We start from the raw sequence: 20,100 nt of genomic DNA, 5'->3' as shown, positions 1-20,100 counted from the left end.
CTGATCATAGACGACCTATACTCACCCCCTACTACTCTCACGTGCTTGATACCTGAAGTTTCAAGGCCAGACTTCAAGGGTATTTGCCCAGACCTTCGTTGATTCGAGGTTTTCAGCCATCTCCGGCCTTGCTCTGGCGTGTCCTAGCCTCCTAAGCCTGATTCCGACCTTATCGACTCCAGATCTGATCTTGTTTCTTCCAAGCCTTTCTCATTTCTAGGGTTCTCAGAAATCCTAGCCTATTCGAGGTTCTCTTTCGTTTATTTGTTTAGATTTGTGCTTGATTTGTGCCATATTTGATGTTTTATGCATTTTCCCCAAATTTCCTTTTCCAAATCTTTTGATTTCAAACTAGGGTTTCTGAATCTGTTTGTAATGTTTTGTTCGTTTCATCTGATTATCATCTCTAAGTTCGACTGGTGTTGAAAACCTAATTTTTGGAGATTTGTTTGAGTTTCTGAGTCTATCTGTTTGATTTACTTTGTTTACACCAGATTAGTATTGAAAACCCTAATTTTTTAGGGTTTTATTTGAGATTCTGAGACTGTTTATTTGTTTCACTTGCTTATCGCCTCTAAACTCTACTAATTTCGAAAACCCTAGTTCTTTGGGGTCTGTTCGAGTTCTTGAGTTTGTTTGTGCAACTCGCCTGTTTGAAATCGCTCCGTCTGATTCCTTTACTTCAGCATCTCGTTTTCTTTATGTGACTCTTTTGGTTCTGAGTTCTTGCTACCTGTCAAACTCGACTATGATTTTCACTCGACTCTTTGCATGCCTCTGATCCTTTTCTCTATTACTAAACCACTGAAACCTGACTATCATGCTTCGAATGCTTGCTCTATGCTACTACTGTATGTTGTTTCTTTTGCCATAGCTTGGCCTCACATGTCAATTACTTGTGCATTCCTTTATATACTGAGTCCCTTCTGTGATTGATTTTCAAACTCATAAATGATTTCAAAGCTTTTCCCTCTTACTCGCCTGTTAAGGGTTAATTGATTCTCTTTCTTGGTTTGGCCTTACTAAACCCTTTCCAAAAATAAGTACAATCATGTACTTGGACTTAAATACCTATTGTATGATTTTACTGCTCCTTTTATGGCAACAACCATTCTGCTTACAGACTGATTTTCTTTCCTTATTTTTGATCCTGTTAGTATCCGTTTGAACAATAATCCCTTGATTAAAGGGAAGTCTTGTGTTAATTGATTCTGATTGTGATCATGCCCATATTTGTGTTAAAGCTATACTTGTTACCTTATTCTTTACTCGTTTTCAAAACTATAAATACTTATACTCTTCTCTTTCAAAGACGAACAGACACAGCATAAGTCACTACTTTTTCTCTCAAATGCTCTTAGTTTTTCTTAAAAGCATTCGAGTTTTTCTCTGAACTCATAAGCTAGAGTCCTCTTCTCTGATTGTGCTTTGGCTGCAAATATTCTGCTTTTCTTCCTGCGTACTTTTCTGCAACTGGTATGTCTCTTCTTGTTTAAATTCTGCCTCTCTCTTATGTGTTTATGCTTCAGTTTTCTCTTTGTTTATTTTACTGCTTTTTGCAAGTTTGTTTATTCCTGCTCCTATATGAATCCCTATCCCTAAACCCTTTGTATGCTGAGTTATGGTTCAGAAAACATAACAACACTTGATATTGTTGTTCATGTATATGGACTGGACTCCCTGAGTCCTAAACTCTTTCAATTCCCATTCCCCTTTCCCTTTACATGTATTCTGAGTTTAAGACTATGGTCTAACAATGTCCTAATCATTGTCTGGACCATAGTCTGACCTTCAACATGTCTGTGCTCATATTTGTTGGCTGAACAGGCTTGGTCAAGGGTGTGCCAGTCTACCTTATAACTAGGTATGACCACCAGCCTGCCTTGGCACCCCTACCCCTCTATTGCACTCATTCTTAGAACATTAAGTTCTGCCCCCCCTCTTGTGAGCCTTGCTTTAGGATCCATGAGCTCCCTCTGAACTTGGACACCTAAGGGCTGACTCTTCCACACTGCACTGTAACTCTTTCTAATTAATATCTTGGGTGTAAGCACTGCCTAGAGTTCTTGAAACTCCTTGGATCTCTGAAACACCCTAGATAAGAGAAGGCTTTGGAAATCTGGATCTCGGAAGTGGTTCAATCTCATATTGTTAGATACTAATTCTGAATTAGGCTGCTCAGATGTAGCTGTAATTTCTGATGTATTTTTAATTCTGTCTTATTTTTCTGGTCTGTAATAATTTGTATAAACTCGGGGATCTAGTGAAAACTGTTAATCTATGCAATCTCACAAGTAGAAACCATGCCTATAGGATCTAACTTTCTAATTTCTGCAACTATGCATACAAATACCATGCCTATAGGGATTTGCATTTCTGCATTTATAATGAAATTAGGCAAACCGTTAGGTTTAGTGATAAATCAGCATATAGATATCATGTTTATAAGGCTGTTAACGTTTGAAAGGTATTAAAATCAGTAACTCGTAGAGATCATGCCTATAGGAACTTCAAATCAAAATTGTGTCACTCGTCTAAAATAATACTGACCCTTTTTGCTAAAACACGCAACTTTCTGCACGTTTTCTGAGCCCTTAAAACTTTTCTTGCAACCAAATCAGTGCATCTTTTTCCTTCTTGATAAATATTCTCAAATCAGTGCATATTTTCTGAAAACTTACTACTTTCCTGTTAATTTGACAAACATTTTTTCAAATCAATCTGAATTCACTTCTTTATACTTATCTGATAAACCTTTTGAATCAGTCTGCAATTCAGTTCTTTTGTTAAAACTCGGCAACTCTTTTTCTTAAACAAGTATGTTTTCTGAAACTCGTTTTAAACCATTTTCTTTGTATTAAGTCTGCAATCTTTTCTGAAATTTATCTTATTCTGCAGAAATTTATCTTAAGGTAAAGTTGACTAATTAAAGTGGCTCAGTCTTTAACAACTGTATTCGAGCGAGCCTAATGCGACTTCCTGTCTAAAAGTATGAGTTGAACCAGTCCGCTTATCGCTTTAATTTTAAAGACCAAACCAGTACATGCAAGACATGCTAAACTCCATGACTTATCTGATTTAAGGAGGTTTACCTGAGCCTTACCTGCTTATTTGCTTTCCCCTCTACTTGTATTATGTGTTTTTGATTCACGCCCTAGTATTTTTGTCCTTTGAAAACTCTCAAAAGGCCCCAAATATCTTTCCCTTTAGGATTAGTAGTCCTAAATGCCTCCGGGACTGATAGGATTGGGACGGGTACTAGCATGCAATAAGTAACGAAACTTTCCGCGCTTTAATACCTTAACGGGGTGGGATGGGTAGAATATGAATATGATGACCGGTGCGCTAATATCACGTGCGGCATATTCGACTACTTAATTATTGAACACAAAATAATTAGGCATAAAATTATACACTACAAGAAAACGGATCACTTGCGGAGGTTCTTAATATCCCCACAAAGTGTATCAATTTGGGGAGTGTCATTAAGTGACACAAATAAACCTCTGCTACCCTAAAAATAGAAAAAGAGCGCCTTCATTTCCCCCACATTTTCACCTTTCCCTCATTTTCCCCAACCTTTCATGCCTTTAACCCCTTTCTCCAAAAACTTCCGCCTTTAACACCCTTCTCCCAGTCCCCTCCTCCCCTACTTTTAGTATTCATCTAGTTTTGTAAATCGTATCTGATAAATTAGTTTTATAACTATCGCTATAGAAAAATCCAAAAGAAACTCCTCTATCAGGAAAACGAAGGCAGAGAACGGCGATGGCGTTGAACAACGGCTTACGGTTGTGTGCTTCCAAGCTCATCAGCTCATCTGAATCAATTTTCTCCAATACTGGTCGGTGTTTATCTCTTCGAAATTGATATAATTCTTTGGTTTAGATTTTAAAAAAAATATATCATTTACTTTAATGAAATGAGCCAACTAATTTGGGGGCTGATATATAGCTTATTGATATTTGTTTTTTAATTTAAATTTCTTGCTATTTCTGTATGCTGAAACTGAAATCTCACCAAAAAAATTCAATTTATAGTGTATAGATTTCCGCTTGTGTGATGGCTTCTAGGGATCTATTTTGATGGGTATTTATCGCTTTTTAGATCCGCCCATTTTCTAGGTCAGTGCAATTGTTATTCTTGGTTTCTATTAATGAGAACTATTGTATACTTTCAATGCAATTGGTTTCATCATGTAAAAAATAGAAGTTATGAAAATATGATTCTTGGTAAGCATTTCGCAAACTTGATTCAATGAAATCCTTTTTTCATCTCAAAGTCATTTCAGATGAATTCCAGACAGAGGAAAGAATTATAGTGAGTTATAGTTATGACAATATGATTCTATTTGAAGATACTTCAAATGCTTTAGGCTTGAGGCATCATTAGCTAAAGAGATCCTAACCAATATGACTTTTTTGATGTATGTCGGTGATGTAGGCATTGGAAATTAGTCTGTGAATACTGTGCTTTACTTTACATTCTGTTATATTTTACATTCTTTCCCTATTATTTCCTTACTTGATTGTAGATAATGTGTCGAAGACTACGCGTTTTCAGAACTTGCAAAAGTCAGTGTAGTCGGTGCTTCCTTCACAACCTGTATTACAACCTTTATTAACAATTGAATCATCACATTTGCATGTTAATCCAACATCACCACAAGCAACATTCAGTAAGCATCGTAGACGTGAGTCTATGCATCATTCTTACCTCATTTATTTTGTTTTACTGATTAAACTTATTATGTGACTGTTCTTCTAGTTTAGTAAAGTTATTCGTACTGTTTACATAAATATACGTTATTATCCAGAAGCAACAGAGGGTTGAGGTCCCTGATATTCTTATTGTGAAAGTTGACTCTGTTATCTTCATTTCCAATATTAGTTAATTGATGAACATGTACTAATTACTTAATTAGTTTAACTATATTTTATTGTCAAAGTCCCATTGTTAAAATTGTGCTTGTAGATTAGAAGCATGGAGCTTTGTATTCTTTGCTTTATTGTATACACGAGTAGAAAATTATCACTGTCAATATTCAGATTTTATTTATACACTTGATACTAGTTGAAACACCATTGCCACAAACATATTTTGGTGTTCTTATATATTTTCTTTCTGCCTTTTTTTCTCTTTCGAAGTGTGGAATATTGGAGTTTTGTCCAAGTATTTCCTAGAGTTCTCGTTGTGAAACTCCATTCAAGTATGCTTTAATTGGTTGACTAAGCTCCATGAGATGTGTCATGGGCTGCTTTCCAGACATGCCCCATGACCCCTTGGCCGCGCCCCATGGCGGCCTAGCAAGCCTCACAATGCCTAGCGCCATGGTCGGCCCCGTGGTCTTGGCTGCGCCAAGTGACAAGCGCGCATGTGCCTCTGTCGCCCCACCGATGCCTCTCGCCAGCGCCCAAGGGCTGGCCAATGACAACAGCGCCGCGCGCCCTGACAATGCCGCGCGCGCAGATCCTGATGCCTCGCCAGCGCCCAGCTGCAGGCCCATTCCAGCAGCGCCTCGCGCACAGACCCTGATGCCAAGCACCAGTGCCCAGCCTCAGGCCAGCACATCAAGTGTCGCGCGCGCCCACAGCAACGCGCGCGCAGACCCGCAAGACAAAGATGCTGCCATCGGACTTAGTTTTTCCTTGTAATAATCTAAGTCCTTTTCATTGTAATCATAGACTAGTTTTCATCATTTTCATTTCAGTGTGCTTCTACAGCTTTATTAGGACTAGTCTTGTCATGTTGGTTTATTTTTTTAAGCATTATTAAGGGGGACCAAACAATCAAACATTTTCAAGCAAGCATTTTCTGGTGTCTCTCCCCCTCGACACCGCATCATTGTAATCAGCATTTTCATTCATCAATAAAATCATCATCATCATTCAAAACCCAATTCTCTCTCAGCTTCCGCAATTGCTCACGACATTGGTTTTCCCGCACGGCACTGACAATCTAGTCTAGCGTGCGGCGAGGACCTCATTGGCGGACAGCAACCGCACTGACATCGGTTGCTTAGCCTTACGTTGCCCTTCCAAAGATCATCAGGAAGGCGTTGCGTAACAGTTGGTATCAGAGCCTAGGCTCGACATCGGACGAGGGAAAACATTTGCCATCATCACCATTTCTGACCATGGTGAATCATGGGGAGCGTCTAGCATCCCTAGAAGAGACGGTTGACCGATTACGACCCATCGTAGAAACGGTGCCTGATCAAAGCAACAACCTAGTGCAAAGGTTGGACGACCTGGACCGCCGAATGCGGCAGGCGGAAAATGACATTGCAAACATCAGTCGTGACTCCGACGAGGACCGACAAACGGCAGCCATCGAAACTGCCAATATTCATGGCAAATTTGAGGACCTCCAACAGGAGCGTGCCGACGATTTAGCCCATCAGCAACATGAGGCAGACAGACTAACTGCCATGCAGCAAACCATAAACGACTTGACAGACAAGCTCAACGTTGTCAATGCTGCCTTACAGAGCCTACTTCGAGAAGGCAACCATCACATCAGGGGTGCAGCAGACCTCACCCCCATTCCACAAAAGCTTAAGATACCGGAGCCAAAGCCATACGACGGATCCCGGGATGCTAAAGAAGTGGAAAACTTCATCTTCGACATCGAACAATACTTCGATGCCGTGGGCCATTTGGAGGAATCCAAAAAGGTAGCGACTGCTGCCATGTATCTTCAGGGCGATGCCAAACTTTGGTGGCGGGTCAAACACGAAGCCATCAAGGCCGGTGAAGATACTCTTCAGACATGGGACGAATTGAAGGTAGCCATACGCCTGCAGTTCTTTCCCGAAAATGTGGAATACAATTCCAGGAGAAAGCTACGGGACCTCCGCCACACCAGATCAGTGAGGGAGTACGTGCGCGAATTCTCCGCACTCATGCTAAACATACGCGACATGGGGGACAAAGACAAACTCTTCGCATTCATAGAAGGTTTGAAACCTCATGCCCGTATGGAACTACAGCGACAACGGGTAGACACCCTGCCCAAGGCCATTCAAGCTGCAGAATGCCTTGGCGACTATCATTTGGGAACTCAGAACGACAGGCCCCAGCCGTCTGTCCGAGGGGGATCCAACGGGCACCATCCCAGCAATGGTGGCCCAAGCAAAAGTGGGGGAGATCGGAGTGCATCAAAAACTAAGACTCCTCCCTCCAACAACAACAGTGCTGCATCCATCAACAACAATCAGGGGAGAAAGCCTCCCTCAGAATGCCGTCATTGCGGCGGGGCACATTGGAACAATGAATGCCCAAACATCAAAGTCAATGCTCATCAGACTGTCGAGGATGAGACAGATGCATCAGACACATCTGAAGACAACCAGGTAGGCGCCTTCAATGCAATTGTTGGCTCTATCCCTCATGCCTTAGCGGGGACCAGTGCATGTCCTCCTAAGAAAACATCAGTCCCGATCACCAGGAAAGGGAAAGAAAAGATGGACGAAGGACCTCCTAAACAAGCGAGGACCCTCATGTTCGTCGAATTGAATTTTCTTTTGCTTCTGCTTCTGTTGCTTCTTCTTCTGATTTCTTTTCAGAAAATAGACCCACTGATTTTTTAAATGTTTTTTTCAGTTTATATAATTAATTATTATATATATTATTATTATATGTATTTTCAGTTTATTGATTATGTTTTTTTCTTATATCTTAAATAATAGGGATATTAAAATGTCTCAAAGTTCGAAAGAGAAAGACCCGGCTTGGCAATATGGCGAGAGAACTAATGAGAAGAATATAAATGTTGTATGCAAGTTTTGCAACAAGATTACAACGGGTGGCATTTATCGCTTTAAATACCATCTAATTGGTGGCGATAGAAACGTCACAAGTTGTCCGAAATGTCCACCGGAGGTGAGGGAAGAAATAAAGAATTTTGTTGAGAAGAAGAAAGAGCAAAAAAATCAAATGGTTCATCAACCAATGGTGGCCAATCTTGATGATGATGATGATGATGATGATATTGAAGAATTGTCACTTCCAACAAAACGGGGAAGAGATGGGTCAAGCCATGGATCATCGACTAAAGGTCCTATGGATTGCTACTTCTCAAAGAAGCCGGGAGCAAAGGGCGGTGGAAAAGATGTACAAAAAATTGCTAAAGACATTTTGAGGGATCGTGCGGTTAGAGCTTTTGCACGATGGGTCTATGATGCCGGGCTCCCCTTCAATTGTGTCAACTATGACACTTTTGGAGACTTTATTGAGGCCGTTGGTCAATACGGACCTGGAATGAAGCCTCCCACTTACCATGAAATAAGAGGTCCTTATCTAAATAAGGAAGTGGAGGAGACTAATAAAATTGTTGAGGAGCATAAAGTTGTGTGGAACAAGTACGGCTGTTCCATTATGATGGATAAGTGGACGGCAAGAACGGGGAAAATGATTATTAATGTGTTGGTGAATTCTCCCCGGGGAAGCTTGTTTCTTGAGTCCATTGATGCTAGTGACTCATCCACTGACCACATCAAAATGTTCACCTTGTTTCAGAATACCATCGAAAAGATTGGTCCAAGCAAAGTTGTTCAAGTGGTCACTGATAATGCAAGTGAAAATAAGAAAGCAGGTGGCATGATTGAAGGAGCGTACAAGAATGTCTATTGGACTCCATGTGCGGCTCATTGTATCAACTTGATGTTCGGGGACATTTTCAGGGAAAAACCCTTCTCTACAGTTTTTGGCCAGGGCGTTAGGTTACATTCTTATATTTCTCAGCGGCCCTTGTTATTGAATATGATGAGAAGATTCACCATGCAAAAAAATTTGGTGAAACCGGGCAAGACAAGGTTCGCCACTGCTTTCTTGACTCTGCATAGTATCCACTGTCAAAAAAACAATTTGAGAAAGATGGTCACTTCAGAGGAATGGAGCAAGAGTAAATTTGCAAAGGAAAGTGCGGGGAAAGAGGTTGCACGCATTATTCTTTCTTATTCTTTTTGGAATAATGTCCTTCATGCTCTTAAAATTGGTGGCCCTTTGGTTAAAGTACTCCGTTTGGTGGATGGAGAGCAAAAACCATCAATGGGCTACCTCTATGAAGCTATGGATAGGGCCAAGGAGACTATTCAAGCATCATTCAGTGATGAGCAGAAATATGCAAAGGTCTTTCAGATCATTGATGCAAGATGGGATGAGCAACTTCATAGACCTTTGCATGCAGCTGGACTTATTCTGAACCCATCACTCTTTTATGAGCAGCATGAGAAGAATTCATTGGCTAAAGAAGTGTGGACAGGATTCCATCAGGTTGTTATCAAGTTGAACCCAGATGAAGACTTGCAAGAAAAGATAGTAGATCAGCTTGCTATTTACAAGGCAGCTGAAGGACTTTTTAAGCTCCGACTTGCTATTAAACAAAGAACGACGAAGTCGCCAGGTGACCAAGTGTTTCTATATTTTATAGCTCTAACTTCAATGTATTCTTTATACTTATTAACTCTTGAACATTTTTTTTGACTTCTATAGTTGAATGGTGGGACCAATATGGTGTAGAGACTCCGGAGCTACAGGCTTTCGCCATCAAAGTTCTAAGTTTAACTTGTAGCTCATCTGGATGTGAAAGGAACTGGAGTGTTTTTGAACACGTGAGAAATAAAAAGAATTATTTCGTATTTTGAGATAAAGTAAATTATATCTCAATTGTCCAAACTCCTACTAATTAGTTGACACATCTTTTTTGCAGATTCATACAAAGAAAAGGAATCGACTAACCTTGAAGCGCCTCCATAATCTAGTGTTCATAAAATACAATAGAGCATTGAGGCGTCGCTACAACCACCGCAATATAATTGATCCAATTCTTTTGGACAATATTGATGAGGCTAATGAGTGGCTAACCGGAGTCCCCGAAAATTGCGAAGGTGAAGAAGTATTTGAAGGCGACTCCGATTTCACTTGGGGTGATGTTGCGGTTGGTAGTGGAGTTGGGGAAGATCCTTATGGTTTAAGGAGATATACTCCAAGTTCAAGCTCTATTAGGAAGGGAAAAAGTGTGGCTACTACAAGTCGATCTCTATCCCTAATTGATGAAGATGAAAGTGATCATGAAGAGGAGGGGGAAGAAGAAGATGACGAGCAATATGAAGATAATAGAGGAATTCAAGATTTTGACAATCTTGAAGAAGAAGAAGAAGAGTAGAAGAATAAGATGTTGATTCTAGTGTGGATGGTTTGTGGATGATTTGGTGGTACCTAGTACCTACTTTTAAGTATTTAAATTGAAGTTTTTGATTATTTATAATTTTACATTATGTTTTTTAAGAATTGCGCTTCACTTTAATAAAGCGTGCGCTTCGCTTTGCGCTTCGCTTTTGAAGCGAAGCGAGCCCTTGTCGCTTTTTTGCGCTTCGCGCTCTCAAAAACACTGCCCCAGCCGTCTGTCCGAGGGGGATTCAACGGGCACCATCCCAGCAATGGTGGCCCAAGCAAAAGTGGGGGAGATCGGAGTGCATCCAAAACTAAGACTCCTCCCTCCAACAGCAACAGTGCTGCATCCATCAACAACAATCAGGGGAGAAAGCCTCCCTCAGAATGCCGTCATTGCGGCGGGGCACATTGGAACAATGAATGCCCAAACATCAAGGTCAATGCTCATCAGACTGTCGAGGATGAGACAGATGCATCAGACACATCTGAAGACAACCAGGTAGGCGCCTTCAATGCAATTGTTGGCTCTATCCCTCATGCCTTAGCGGGGACCAGTGCATGTCCTCCTAAGAAAACATCAGTCCCGATCACCAGGAAAGGGAAAGAAAAGATGGACGAAGGACCTCCTAAGCAAGCGAGGACCCTAATGTTCGTCGAATTGAAAGTGAACGGCAAGCCCCTTCACGCATTGATAGACACGGGTGCCACCCATAACTACTTGTCATCAACGCAAGTAGAGCGCCTAGGTCTTGTGGTACAAAAGAGCAAAGGCCGCGTCAAGGCTATCAACTCACCACCTCAGACATTGGGTGGAACAACTACAAATGTCCCAGTGAAACTTGGCCCATACAAAGGAAGCATCGACCTGCGCATCGCAATCATAGATGACTTCGACATCATAGTGGGTTTGGAGTTCATGAGGCAAACCAACACCATTCCAGTACCATTTGCCAACATGCTCCTGATGATGGGAGAAAACGGGGCCAAGCCCTGCACCATACCATGCTTTCCCATAAAGATGGCCGCTGAAAACATCTCGGCCATGCAGTTGGAGAAGGTAGTCAACAGACATGAACCTCAGGTTCAGGCTACCCTTCGCAGCAACAATCAGCCATCATGTCATCGGCCTCAAAAGACTGGTGACGCTCATCATCGTGTGAAGACTTGTCAGCCATGCCACAAGGACAAGTCGGATCACTCATCACAGCCGGGACCCTCGCAGCCATTACATGTCCCTCAGAGACCATGGGAAAGTGTTTCCCTCAGATTCATCACGGGATTGCCCCAAGTCGGCAATCTTGCATCCATCATGGTTGTCATAGATCAGTTCTCAGACTATGCAACTTTCATAGCAGCCCCGCAAAACATCTCAGCAGAAGATACAGCTCGACTCTTCTTCTCGCACATTGTCAAACATTGGGGCCTGCCCAAAAACATTGTTAGTAGGCGCGACTCACGCTTCACTAGCAACTTTTGGACCCATCTCTTCAGGTGCTTTGGGTCAACATTGAGTCACAACTCAGACATCCATCCACCATCGGATGGCCAGACAGACCGGTTCGATGACATGCTGGAGGAATATCTCCGCAACTTCGCAACCGGATCACAGAAGCATTGGGTGAAGCTCCTGGATGCTGCTCAACTGTGTTTCAATTCTCAAAAGAGCCATCATACAAACAAGAGCCCTTTTGAAATTGTTACCGGACAGCAACCGCTTCTCCCGCAAACGGTGAATGCATCAACCATGCCGAAATCTCCTCGAGCTGCCAACTTCTCGAGCGAATGGGAGCGCAACATGGAGATAGTGCGGAGCTATCTCATCAGGGCCCAAGAGCGGGCAAAAAGGTTCACCGAACAAAATCTTTGCTTTGCCCAACATCAACCAGGGGACAAAGTAATGCTATGCATCCCAAAGCGGTACTTGTTTGCAGAAAGGACCCATGACCCTCGCCTGCAACAAAAATACATCGGGCCCCTGCCCATTGAAAAACGCATTGGGAAGTCCACATACCAGGTAAAAACTCCATCCTGGTGGAAGATCCATCCAGTCTTCCATGTCAGCCGCATGAAATCATTGCTTCGCTACAACAGCAAGCTCAAACAACAGAGGGGCGCAGACCTCCCATCCAACAACCATCAGAAACATCATCATCATCATCATCATCATAAGGCTCCGAGGACGGCGCCAACTCAGGTGGGGGAGAATGTCATGGGCTGCTTTCCAGACATGCCCCATGACCCCTTGGCCGCGCCCCATGGCGGCCTAGCAAGCCTCACAATGCCTAGCGCCATGGTCGGCCCCGTGGTCTTGGCTGCGCCAAGTGACAAGCGCGCATGTGCCTCTGTCGCCCCACCGATGCCTCTCGCCAGCGCCCAAGGGCTGGCCAATGACAACAGCGCCGCGCGCCCTGACAATGCCGCGCGCGCAGATCCTGATGCCTCGCCAGCGCCCAGCTGCAGGCCCATTCCAGCAGCGCCTCGCGCACAGACCCTGATGCCAAGCACCAGTGCCCAGCCTCAGGCCAGCACATCAAGTGTCGCGCGCGCCCACAGCAACGCGCGCGCAGACCCGCAAGACAAAGATGCTGCCATCGGACTTAGTTTTTCCTTGTAATAATCTAAGTCCTTTTCATTGTAATCATAGACTAGTTTTCATCATTTTCATTTCAGTGTGCTTCTACAGCTTTATTAGGACTAGTCTTGTCATGTTGGTTTATTTTTTTAAGCATTATTAAGGGGGACCAAACAATCAAACATTTTCAAGCAAGCATTTTCTGGTGTCTCTCCCCCTCGACACCGCATCATTGTAATCAGCATTTTCATTCATCAATAAAATCATCATCATCATTCAAAACCCAATTCTCTCTCAGCTTCCGCAATTGCTCACGACATTGGTTTTCCCGCACGGCACTGACAATCTAGTCTAGCGTGCGGCGAGGACCTCATTGGCGGACAGCAACCGCACTGACATCGGTTGCTTAGCCTTACGTTGCCCTTCCAAAGATCATCAGGAAGGCGTTACGTAACAGATGTCATTGGTTAGTTAGTTGGTTGTACAGTGCAAGCAGAGAAGACAAAGACGCAGAAAATACTAAAGCTTTTCAAGTTTATTTCTCTTGCAAGGAAATTTTCCAGCTAGACTCAGAACTTTTACTTTTCTTCCTTCTCTTTTTGGTATTCTCTCAACAATAGGCATTCAAATTATGGTGTCGCTGCTTCTATCTTTATCATTTTATTGCTGCAAATGCTATTGCTAATTCACTTTATGCCGTGCATTCTGTAGGCTCTTTTTATTCAGTCAGTTTACGTAATAACCACTCATGTGTAGAGAACTCCATGCGGCATCATTGTCCTATTTGTTATGAGGTATTGTATATTAAGTGTATTCTTTTGCTGTGGATTCTACCGCCAATTATTTTCATTCATGCTGCCATAATTTTTGAAATGCAGTATCTCTTTGATTCTCTTAAGGACACAACAATACTGAAATGTAGGGCACACGATGCACAATCACGAGATGATAAAGCGTGACAAGTAATCAGTTTATTTTATTTATTTATAAAGTGTGAATCCACTTGTTTGAATAATTGCTCTTGTACTGCTTATGCTTTTGATGACAACAAATGTCTGACTTAGGATGGAGACCTCTTCAACTTGTAGCAACTCTCCGAAAATGATGCAAGTGGAATAACAATTTGTGTAAAACTAGCTGCTTCTGAATTTTTAGCTATTCACAGATTATATATTCATCCTCTTGGGATTTACTTATTTTATTCTATATGACAATCTTTCCTGTTAGCATGTTATCAGGAAAAAAGGCATTTTTTCTATATTTGAAAAAACTATTAACCTTAAACTCCCAAATTTATCTTCAATGACACTCATAGTCTTTTTTGTAGAATTTTTCTGCACACATGAAAGCTTAACAAAGGTTAATTACTCTTCCTAAGCACATTTCAAAATTTTCTGTTACTTCAAAAGGGCTCAAACCTCAAGACAGGTTTATAGCATGCTTGCAAATGTTTGAAAGTGCTTAAAAACCTTTTTGGTTTTCTAGTTTCAGTTAACAAAGTTTGAGCTGGAACAAAATAGTGTTATTCTACTTGTATTTCCCAAGAACTTATGTTTAACTTGTTTTAAAGAATCTTGTAAACTTAGAACTCATATCCTGCCTCAACTTCCAAATCTTCTCTTTCAGATTGAAGAGACAATCATGCCTGAAGATCTTAGATACAAGAAGGTACTTCTATTTTTTTCTTAACCCCATATTTGTGGCCTTGAACTGTTTTGGCAGTAACTTCACTTTTTTTGATGTCAACTTTAAATGGTTTCGGAATTGGTTTGATTTTGTTTAACTAATTATTGGATTATCAATCCTATTTTGTTAGTATATTATTTTCTACTTTAGTTTCCGAGATGCTGTTATCTTTGATTTTAATGCAAGTTTTACTTTGTTAGTCATTGTGTTGGATTACCAACTTATAATACTTTATTTGTTTGATTCTAGTTCTAATGTTAGCCAATTGAGTTTAACTATATTTTGGCAATAATATTTTTTCAAAGCTAGAAAGGCAGTGGTGTTTATTCATGATATACGTGGAAATAAATATGTAATTAAGCTTTTGCCGTGTGAATTTCTACCAACTTCAGCATAATGCCCTTTTTATATCAAGTGGCAGATTTAACTGCTAGAAGATTTTTATTTTGTTTCTTTTTTATGTAACCAGTCCCTTTCTCCGTAACTAAATTTGAGCATTTTGGATGTTTGCCTACTATGATTGACATATCATCAGAGAAATGCTAGTGTCCTACAAGTTTCTCATCAAATATTTTAATTTCATTATTTCAGCTTGATGGAGGGTCTACTTTAGAGTACAAGGATCATCGGATGACAACAATACAAATCACCAAGCAAATACAAAGTACTATAAGTTTCCATTCCGAATAATAAATATTTGAGTTACCTTGCAGGAGTAGTTAGTATTAGTTTAGTTTGATTGGGATTTGAACAATTGATGTTTGTTAATTGTTATTATGGTTATTTGTAGTGAAGTTTGATTTATGATATAAGTTATTCAATAAAATTATTTATTTAATTCCATTATTCATTATTATTTTTTAAATAGTGAGATCATATTAAGGGGGTTATAAATCCCCATAAGTAATTTTTTTAAAACATTGATATTTTTTTTGTGGAGGTTATAAATTGTCACTAATTGTGTTGAAAACCCCTACAAATTAAAAATTCAATTTGTGGGAGTCGTTGTGGGGGTTTTAAAAAACCGCTTCAATATTGCTCGTGGCACTCATAACTGTGGCGTTTTTAAAAACCGCCACAATACATTTTGTGGAGGTTGAAAACCGTCACAAATTGTCAAAATAACCCCACAAAATGAGCATTCTTTTTGTAGTAATATGATCCTATCCTGTTGATACTTCCTTACAAAATAATGTTCTTGATGTTTATGTACTCCATAAAAGGTCAAACTTTAACGTTATTTTGCATTAACTGCGTTGAGTTCTTCTGAACCTATTGAGAACTTTTCCCTTTCTACTCATAAAGAAAAAAGTTTTTTTATTCTTTCAACCAAAATTAAACTTGGCCCTTAAAAGTAACAATCAATTAAGGCTTCAAAGCGAAACTTTCCGCGGCTAATCACTATAAATATTTTTTTTGGGTCAATGTCCATTGCAGCATAAAAATGTGTCATCTACCTTGCTATCACTGTAACCTTCTTTATAATCTCTATTCTGTGCATAAATATGCAGTGGATTTAATTTAAGTGTAGGTTTTCACTGTATTTGGAATTATGTTGCCAAGCATTGGCTTCTTGAGCCAGTTGTTCCAGTAGCAATTCAAGCTCCACATTTTTGTGGTCAATATCTTCAACCTATGTGTCTCTTCTACGTTTGACAAGGACCTTTTCCTTATATGAGATAGTTTCAGGTTGATTTGCCTGAACTTGCTCCAAAATAGCTTAAAATGACCATTCATCCATATCATCTTATGTCTCTCTGAAAGTTTTGGAAGGTTAATAACGGTTCAAGCATGGAATGACTGTAATGAACAATTTAATAGCAAAATTATAAAGGAAGATAAAGAAAATGGAGAAACCTTAATGTCCGTAGCTCTCAGTTGATCCATGAAAGTTGACGCAACGGCGAAGCCAAGAGACGTACCAGAGAGGTGCAAGGCATCGTGAAGCTTCTTTAAAAAATGTAGCGATACTGACATGGGAAACGACGATATACTCGCATTACAACTGAGATATTTTGCCTTGGCCTACTGGAGCTGAATCCACATGTAAAACCATAAATCAAAATAATTTATGATGATGACGATATCTTATCTTTGTGCACATGCTCCTGCCATTGAGTCTATGACGTTAACGAAATTTCATGTTTTTTATGCATCATGTCGTCATGGATATGAACTAAAGATTTTGAAGTCGAATGGATGATAAATTTGTCTTTTTTACTTCAGAAAGAACATATGGAAGAAATCAATGATCTTGACTGTGACTATATATATCTAATTTTATTTAAAATTTTAAGCATTATCATTAGTCCTAATAATTAAGAGTGTGATGTATCCAATTTCTTGTATTTTGATTTTACCGTTTTGCATTTATTACACCTTTCCGAGGAAATCAAAGGTCTTTCTAAAAATTGACCATCTGAAATGTGTCCGACGTTTGTCTTTTTTCTTTCTTATATTTAACTTTTTTTTCTCTTGTTGTTATCTCTATTTAAATGCACGTATAATTTACATTGTATAAGAAGTGCTATTGCAATAGTATTGCATGATGGCCAAGATGGTCATTTCACTTTTCAAGGATATTTTGGTATTTTGACTTTAGCCTGTAGAAGTTTCCCACTTTTATTATAATATGATGATTAATTGGATAAATTCGAGTTTTTTGGAAGGTTGTACTAAAGGAAAGGCAGTTTTGAAAGGTTGAATTGTTCCGGAAAGAGGTAATTGTCTTAGTTAACCTTATTTCGTGGATTAGGATGTGATTGTGTCTATTTGTTACGTGCTATATATGTTGAGAAAAACGTATATACAAGGTGACGAGTGTATGTGCGCTGCTACGGATCAAGCATGCCGGTAGAACTACCTTATTTATGTTATTTTGCTTTTATATATCATGACTTACTTGTTTTAAATAGATTGTAAAATTCTTGATGTTATTCAGATTGATAGCAATGTTGGGATTGTTGAGACATTGGGCGTTAGAAGTTCTTGAAATATTGGTTTGACTATTGGCGCAAAAGTGATGGTTATCTCCCTTATGATGTGTTATATTTAACCACTCTTGTTGTTGTTGTTGTTGCTCCTCACCTAGTTTAGAACCGATTTTACATATTCTTGGTGAGGATGAGTAAATATGCATGACAGACGTTTTCGTGCTGTGAGGCTGAGAGATATTGCACGACGAATACTTCCGTGCTGTGAGGTTGAGAGATATTGCATCATGGGTGCTTCCATACTATTAGGTTGAGAGATATTGCATGACGGGTAAATTGTGGCGGTTTATTTATGGTGGTCATAAAAAACTCTCACTATACGTTTGTTTTGTGGCATTTGAGCCAACCCCCACAAAATAATTCTTATTGTGGCGGTTTAAGTGTGGGGGTCGTAAAAGACCCCCTCTATACATTCAATTCGTGGCGTTTGTTCCGACCTCCTCAAAAAATTTCTTATTATGGCGGTTTTTTGTGAAGGTTTTTGATAACCTCCACAAATATATCAATTCCAGGTGTTTGAGAAATTGTTATTATTAAAAAAAAAATTAGTTATTTTTTCCACCTTATTTCTTTAAAATTAAATCAAAATACATATTTTAGTTAAAACTTTGCGTATTAATGCAATTTACGTCAATATCTATACCTTCTAGTTTGTCATTTTTATCTCTACATTTTCTTCAACTACAAAAAGAAAGGTTTTCCATTATTTCTCTATGTCTAACTCGCTAGTTTTTCTTTGATTGTCTTTGTGAATTTCTTTAATTCATCTCTCTATATTTAGCAAAAAATAACAATGACTTCTATTTCATTTCTTCCTCTTAGGTTTCTTATTTCTAGATTTATACGAAATGTCTACCCATAAATACGAAACATATATAATTTCTAACCCCGTGAGTATCGTGAATCTTTAGGTGCAAAAAAAAAAAAGAAATTTATCTAACATTGGACCACAACATTAGGTAACAAAATAATAATGCAAAATGAGCCATCACAAAAGTTGAAATGTGGCTCAACAAAAGCAAGAAATGACCGTTGATTCAATTTGGTCTCACCGTCACAAGCGATACTTGTCTCCAAAGAAAAAGACAACAATACAGAGAATTGAATGCATCAGGTATTCAGTGAATCTCACTGAACAAATATGGTCGACGAGGTCTAATATAAACGAAAAAATATGCTTTAGATTAATCATAAATAATATCTGCATTCATAAGTAACGACTACACATCCAATAAACAACAGATGCAGGAGAGACATCCAAGTGTTGTAATTATCTACACAAACATTTGATTTTTTTTATTTTGTTTGAGATAATTTAAAATTTAAAGGGATATAAATAATTGCAAGAATTAGCATGCAGATTTTCTTTATTTTTATTATAGTAGGTGTTCTATGTTCAAATAGTATTTTTAAAGGAGGGTGTGAGGCAAGCTATTTTACTACAGGGCAAGGCGTAAGCCCGATACCTTTAAATTGTTTAATTTATTAATGACGCATAATAAACCAAAAAAAAAGTATATTAGAGTTTAAGAAATTTTAAAAAATAAACTCATAAAAAATAAAATATCTTGTATGTTTTTACAAGTATAAATAATACAATAGTGTTAAAGTTACTGTGAGATACAACTATAACGTCTTAACTGTCAAGCAATTAAAAAATTATAATTTCTTTAAAAATGTATCAAGTTATACATTTTACCTCCCTACAAGTAATTAATCAAGAAAATTCATAAATACTATAATTTAAAAGATTACTCGTTCATGTATATACAAAATTACTTTCAAAGAGCAAAACAATAAAAGCCTGATAATTTAAGACATGAAGACCAATGGCAATAAGATACAATTTTTACTATCTAATTTAGAAAAAATAGTCTAATGATATTCATACTCACGATATTCTCAAATAGTAAATATGCAATTACGTGGCTCGTTATTTGAGTTATTCTCAAATAAAAGTTTAATCATAACTTTGTTAAAGAATTCATGAGCATCAATGGTGTCAATTAGAGAATTTGACACACGATTTAAGTAGGAACTATAGTCAAACCTCTCTATAACAACCTCGTTTATTCCGATATGTTTTGGCTGCTATAGTGAGGTGTTGTTATAAACACATATATTATAACATAACATAAAAATCAATTCCGAAAAAACTTGACTTTTTATAGTAAATGGTTGTTATATAGAGATGATGTTATAGAGAAGTCTGATGCGTTATGCATGTTTTTGGTTGCACACTCGGATGCTTTAGAGCGTAAGCTCACATAACTAAGCTCCACACATATTCTTCGGGACTTTTTGAATTGTCACGACCCATTTCCATAATAGGTCATGATGGCGCCCAACACCGTTATCAGGCAAGCCAACGCGGAAGTATTAGTGAATTCTTATTTTACTTACCCAAAATAATTACAACATTGTTCTTAATTTGCAAGTAAAAGTAGGTGATAATATGCAGCATTCAATAATAATTATACAATCCAAAAGAAACGTCTACTAATGTGTGTGTCACAAGCTGTGGGCAACTAGTAGAATATACAAAATAATATATCTATCCTACTGTCTGAAACATAATAGACAGTCTAAAGTAAGGAAGACTCCATCCAGCTACTGATTGGCACAAGAAGGGAAAGCAGCTCACTGTGAAAGTCTCGGACTATGATCAGGGATG

General features: G+C 39.0%; 2 protein-coding genes across 7 annotated transcripts; both read left to right on the top strand.

The window, feature by feature from the left end:
- The first annotated feature begins 3,484 nt into the window (after positions 1-3,484).
- Positions 3,485-15,276, top strand: LOC104220995 (uncharacterized). Of its 6 annotated transcripts, none has more exons than XR_011401657.1 (6): positions 3,485-3,844; positions 4,535-4,693; positions 13,459-13,541; positions 13,626-13,709; positions 14,374-14,415; positions 15,025-15,276. XR_011401657.1 is itself a non-coding variant. In XM_070153717.1 (4 exons), exons 1-4 carry the CDS (start codon positions 3,769-3,771, stop codon positions 15,121-15,123), a joined length of 300 nt encoding a protein of 99 aa, XP_070009818.1. In that variant the 5' UTR covers positions 3,492-3,768; the 3' UTR covers positions 15,124-15,276. The 6 variants fall into 6 exon arrangements, 2 of the variants coding, with proteins under 2 accessions (XP_070009818.1, XP_070009819.1); XR_011401658.1 differs by lacking the exon at positions 4,535-4,693 and adding an exon at positions 4,041-4,124; XR_011401656.1 differs by lacking the exon at positions 4,535-4,693 and having other exon boundaries at positions 3,492-3,844.
- On the top strand, positions 7,701-10,292 carry LOC138874450 (uncharacterized). Its single transcript, XM_070152893.1, has 3 exons — positions 7,701-9,405; positions 9,495-9,613; positions 9,712-10,292. The coding sequence occupies exons 1-3, from the start codon at positions 7,701-7,703 to the stop codon at positions 10,165-10,167; spliced, it is 2,280 nt and encodes a 759-aa protein (XP_070008994.1). The 3' UTR covers positions 10,168-10,292.
- Positions 15,277-20,100: the final 4,824 nt, after the last annotated feature.

Source organism: Nicotiana sylvestris, chromosome 8 (assembly GCF_000393655.2).
Source record: "Nicotiana sylvestris chromosome 8, ASM39365v2, whole genome shotgun sequence".
Lineage (NCBI taxonomy): Eukaryota > Viridiplantae > Streptophyta > Magnoliopsida > Solanales > Solanaceae > Nicotiana > Nicotiana sylvestris.
This window is presented reverse-complemented; position numbering and strand designations above follow the sequence as displayed.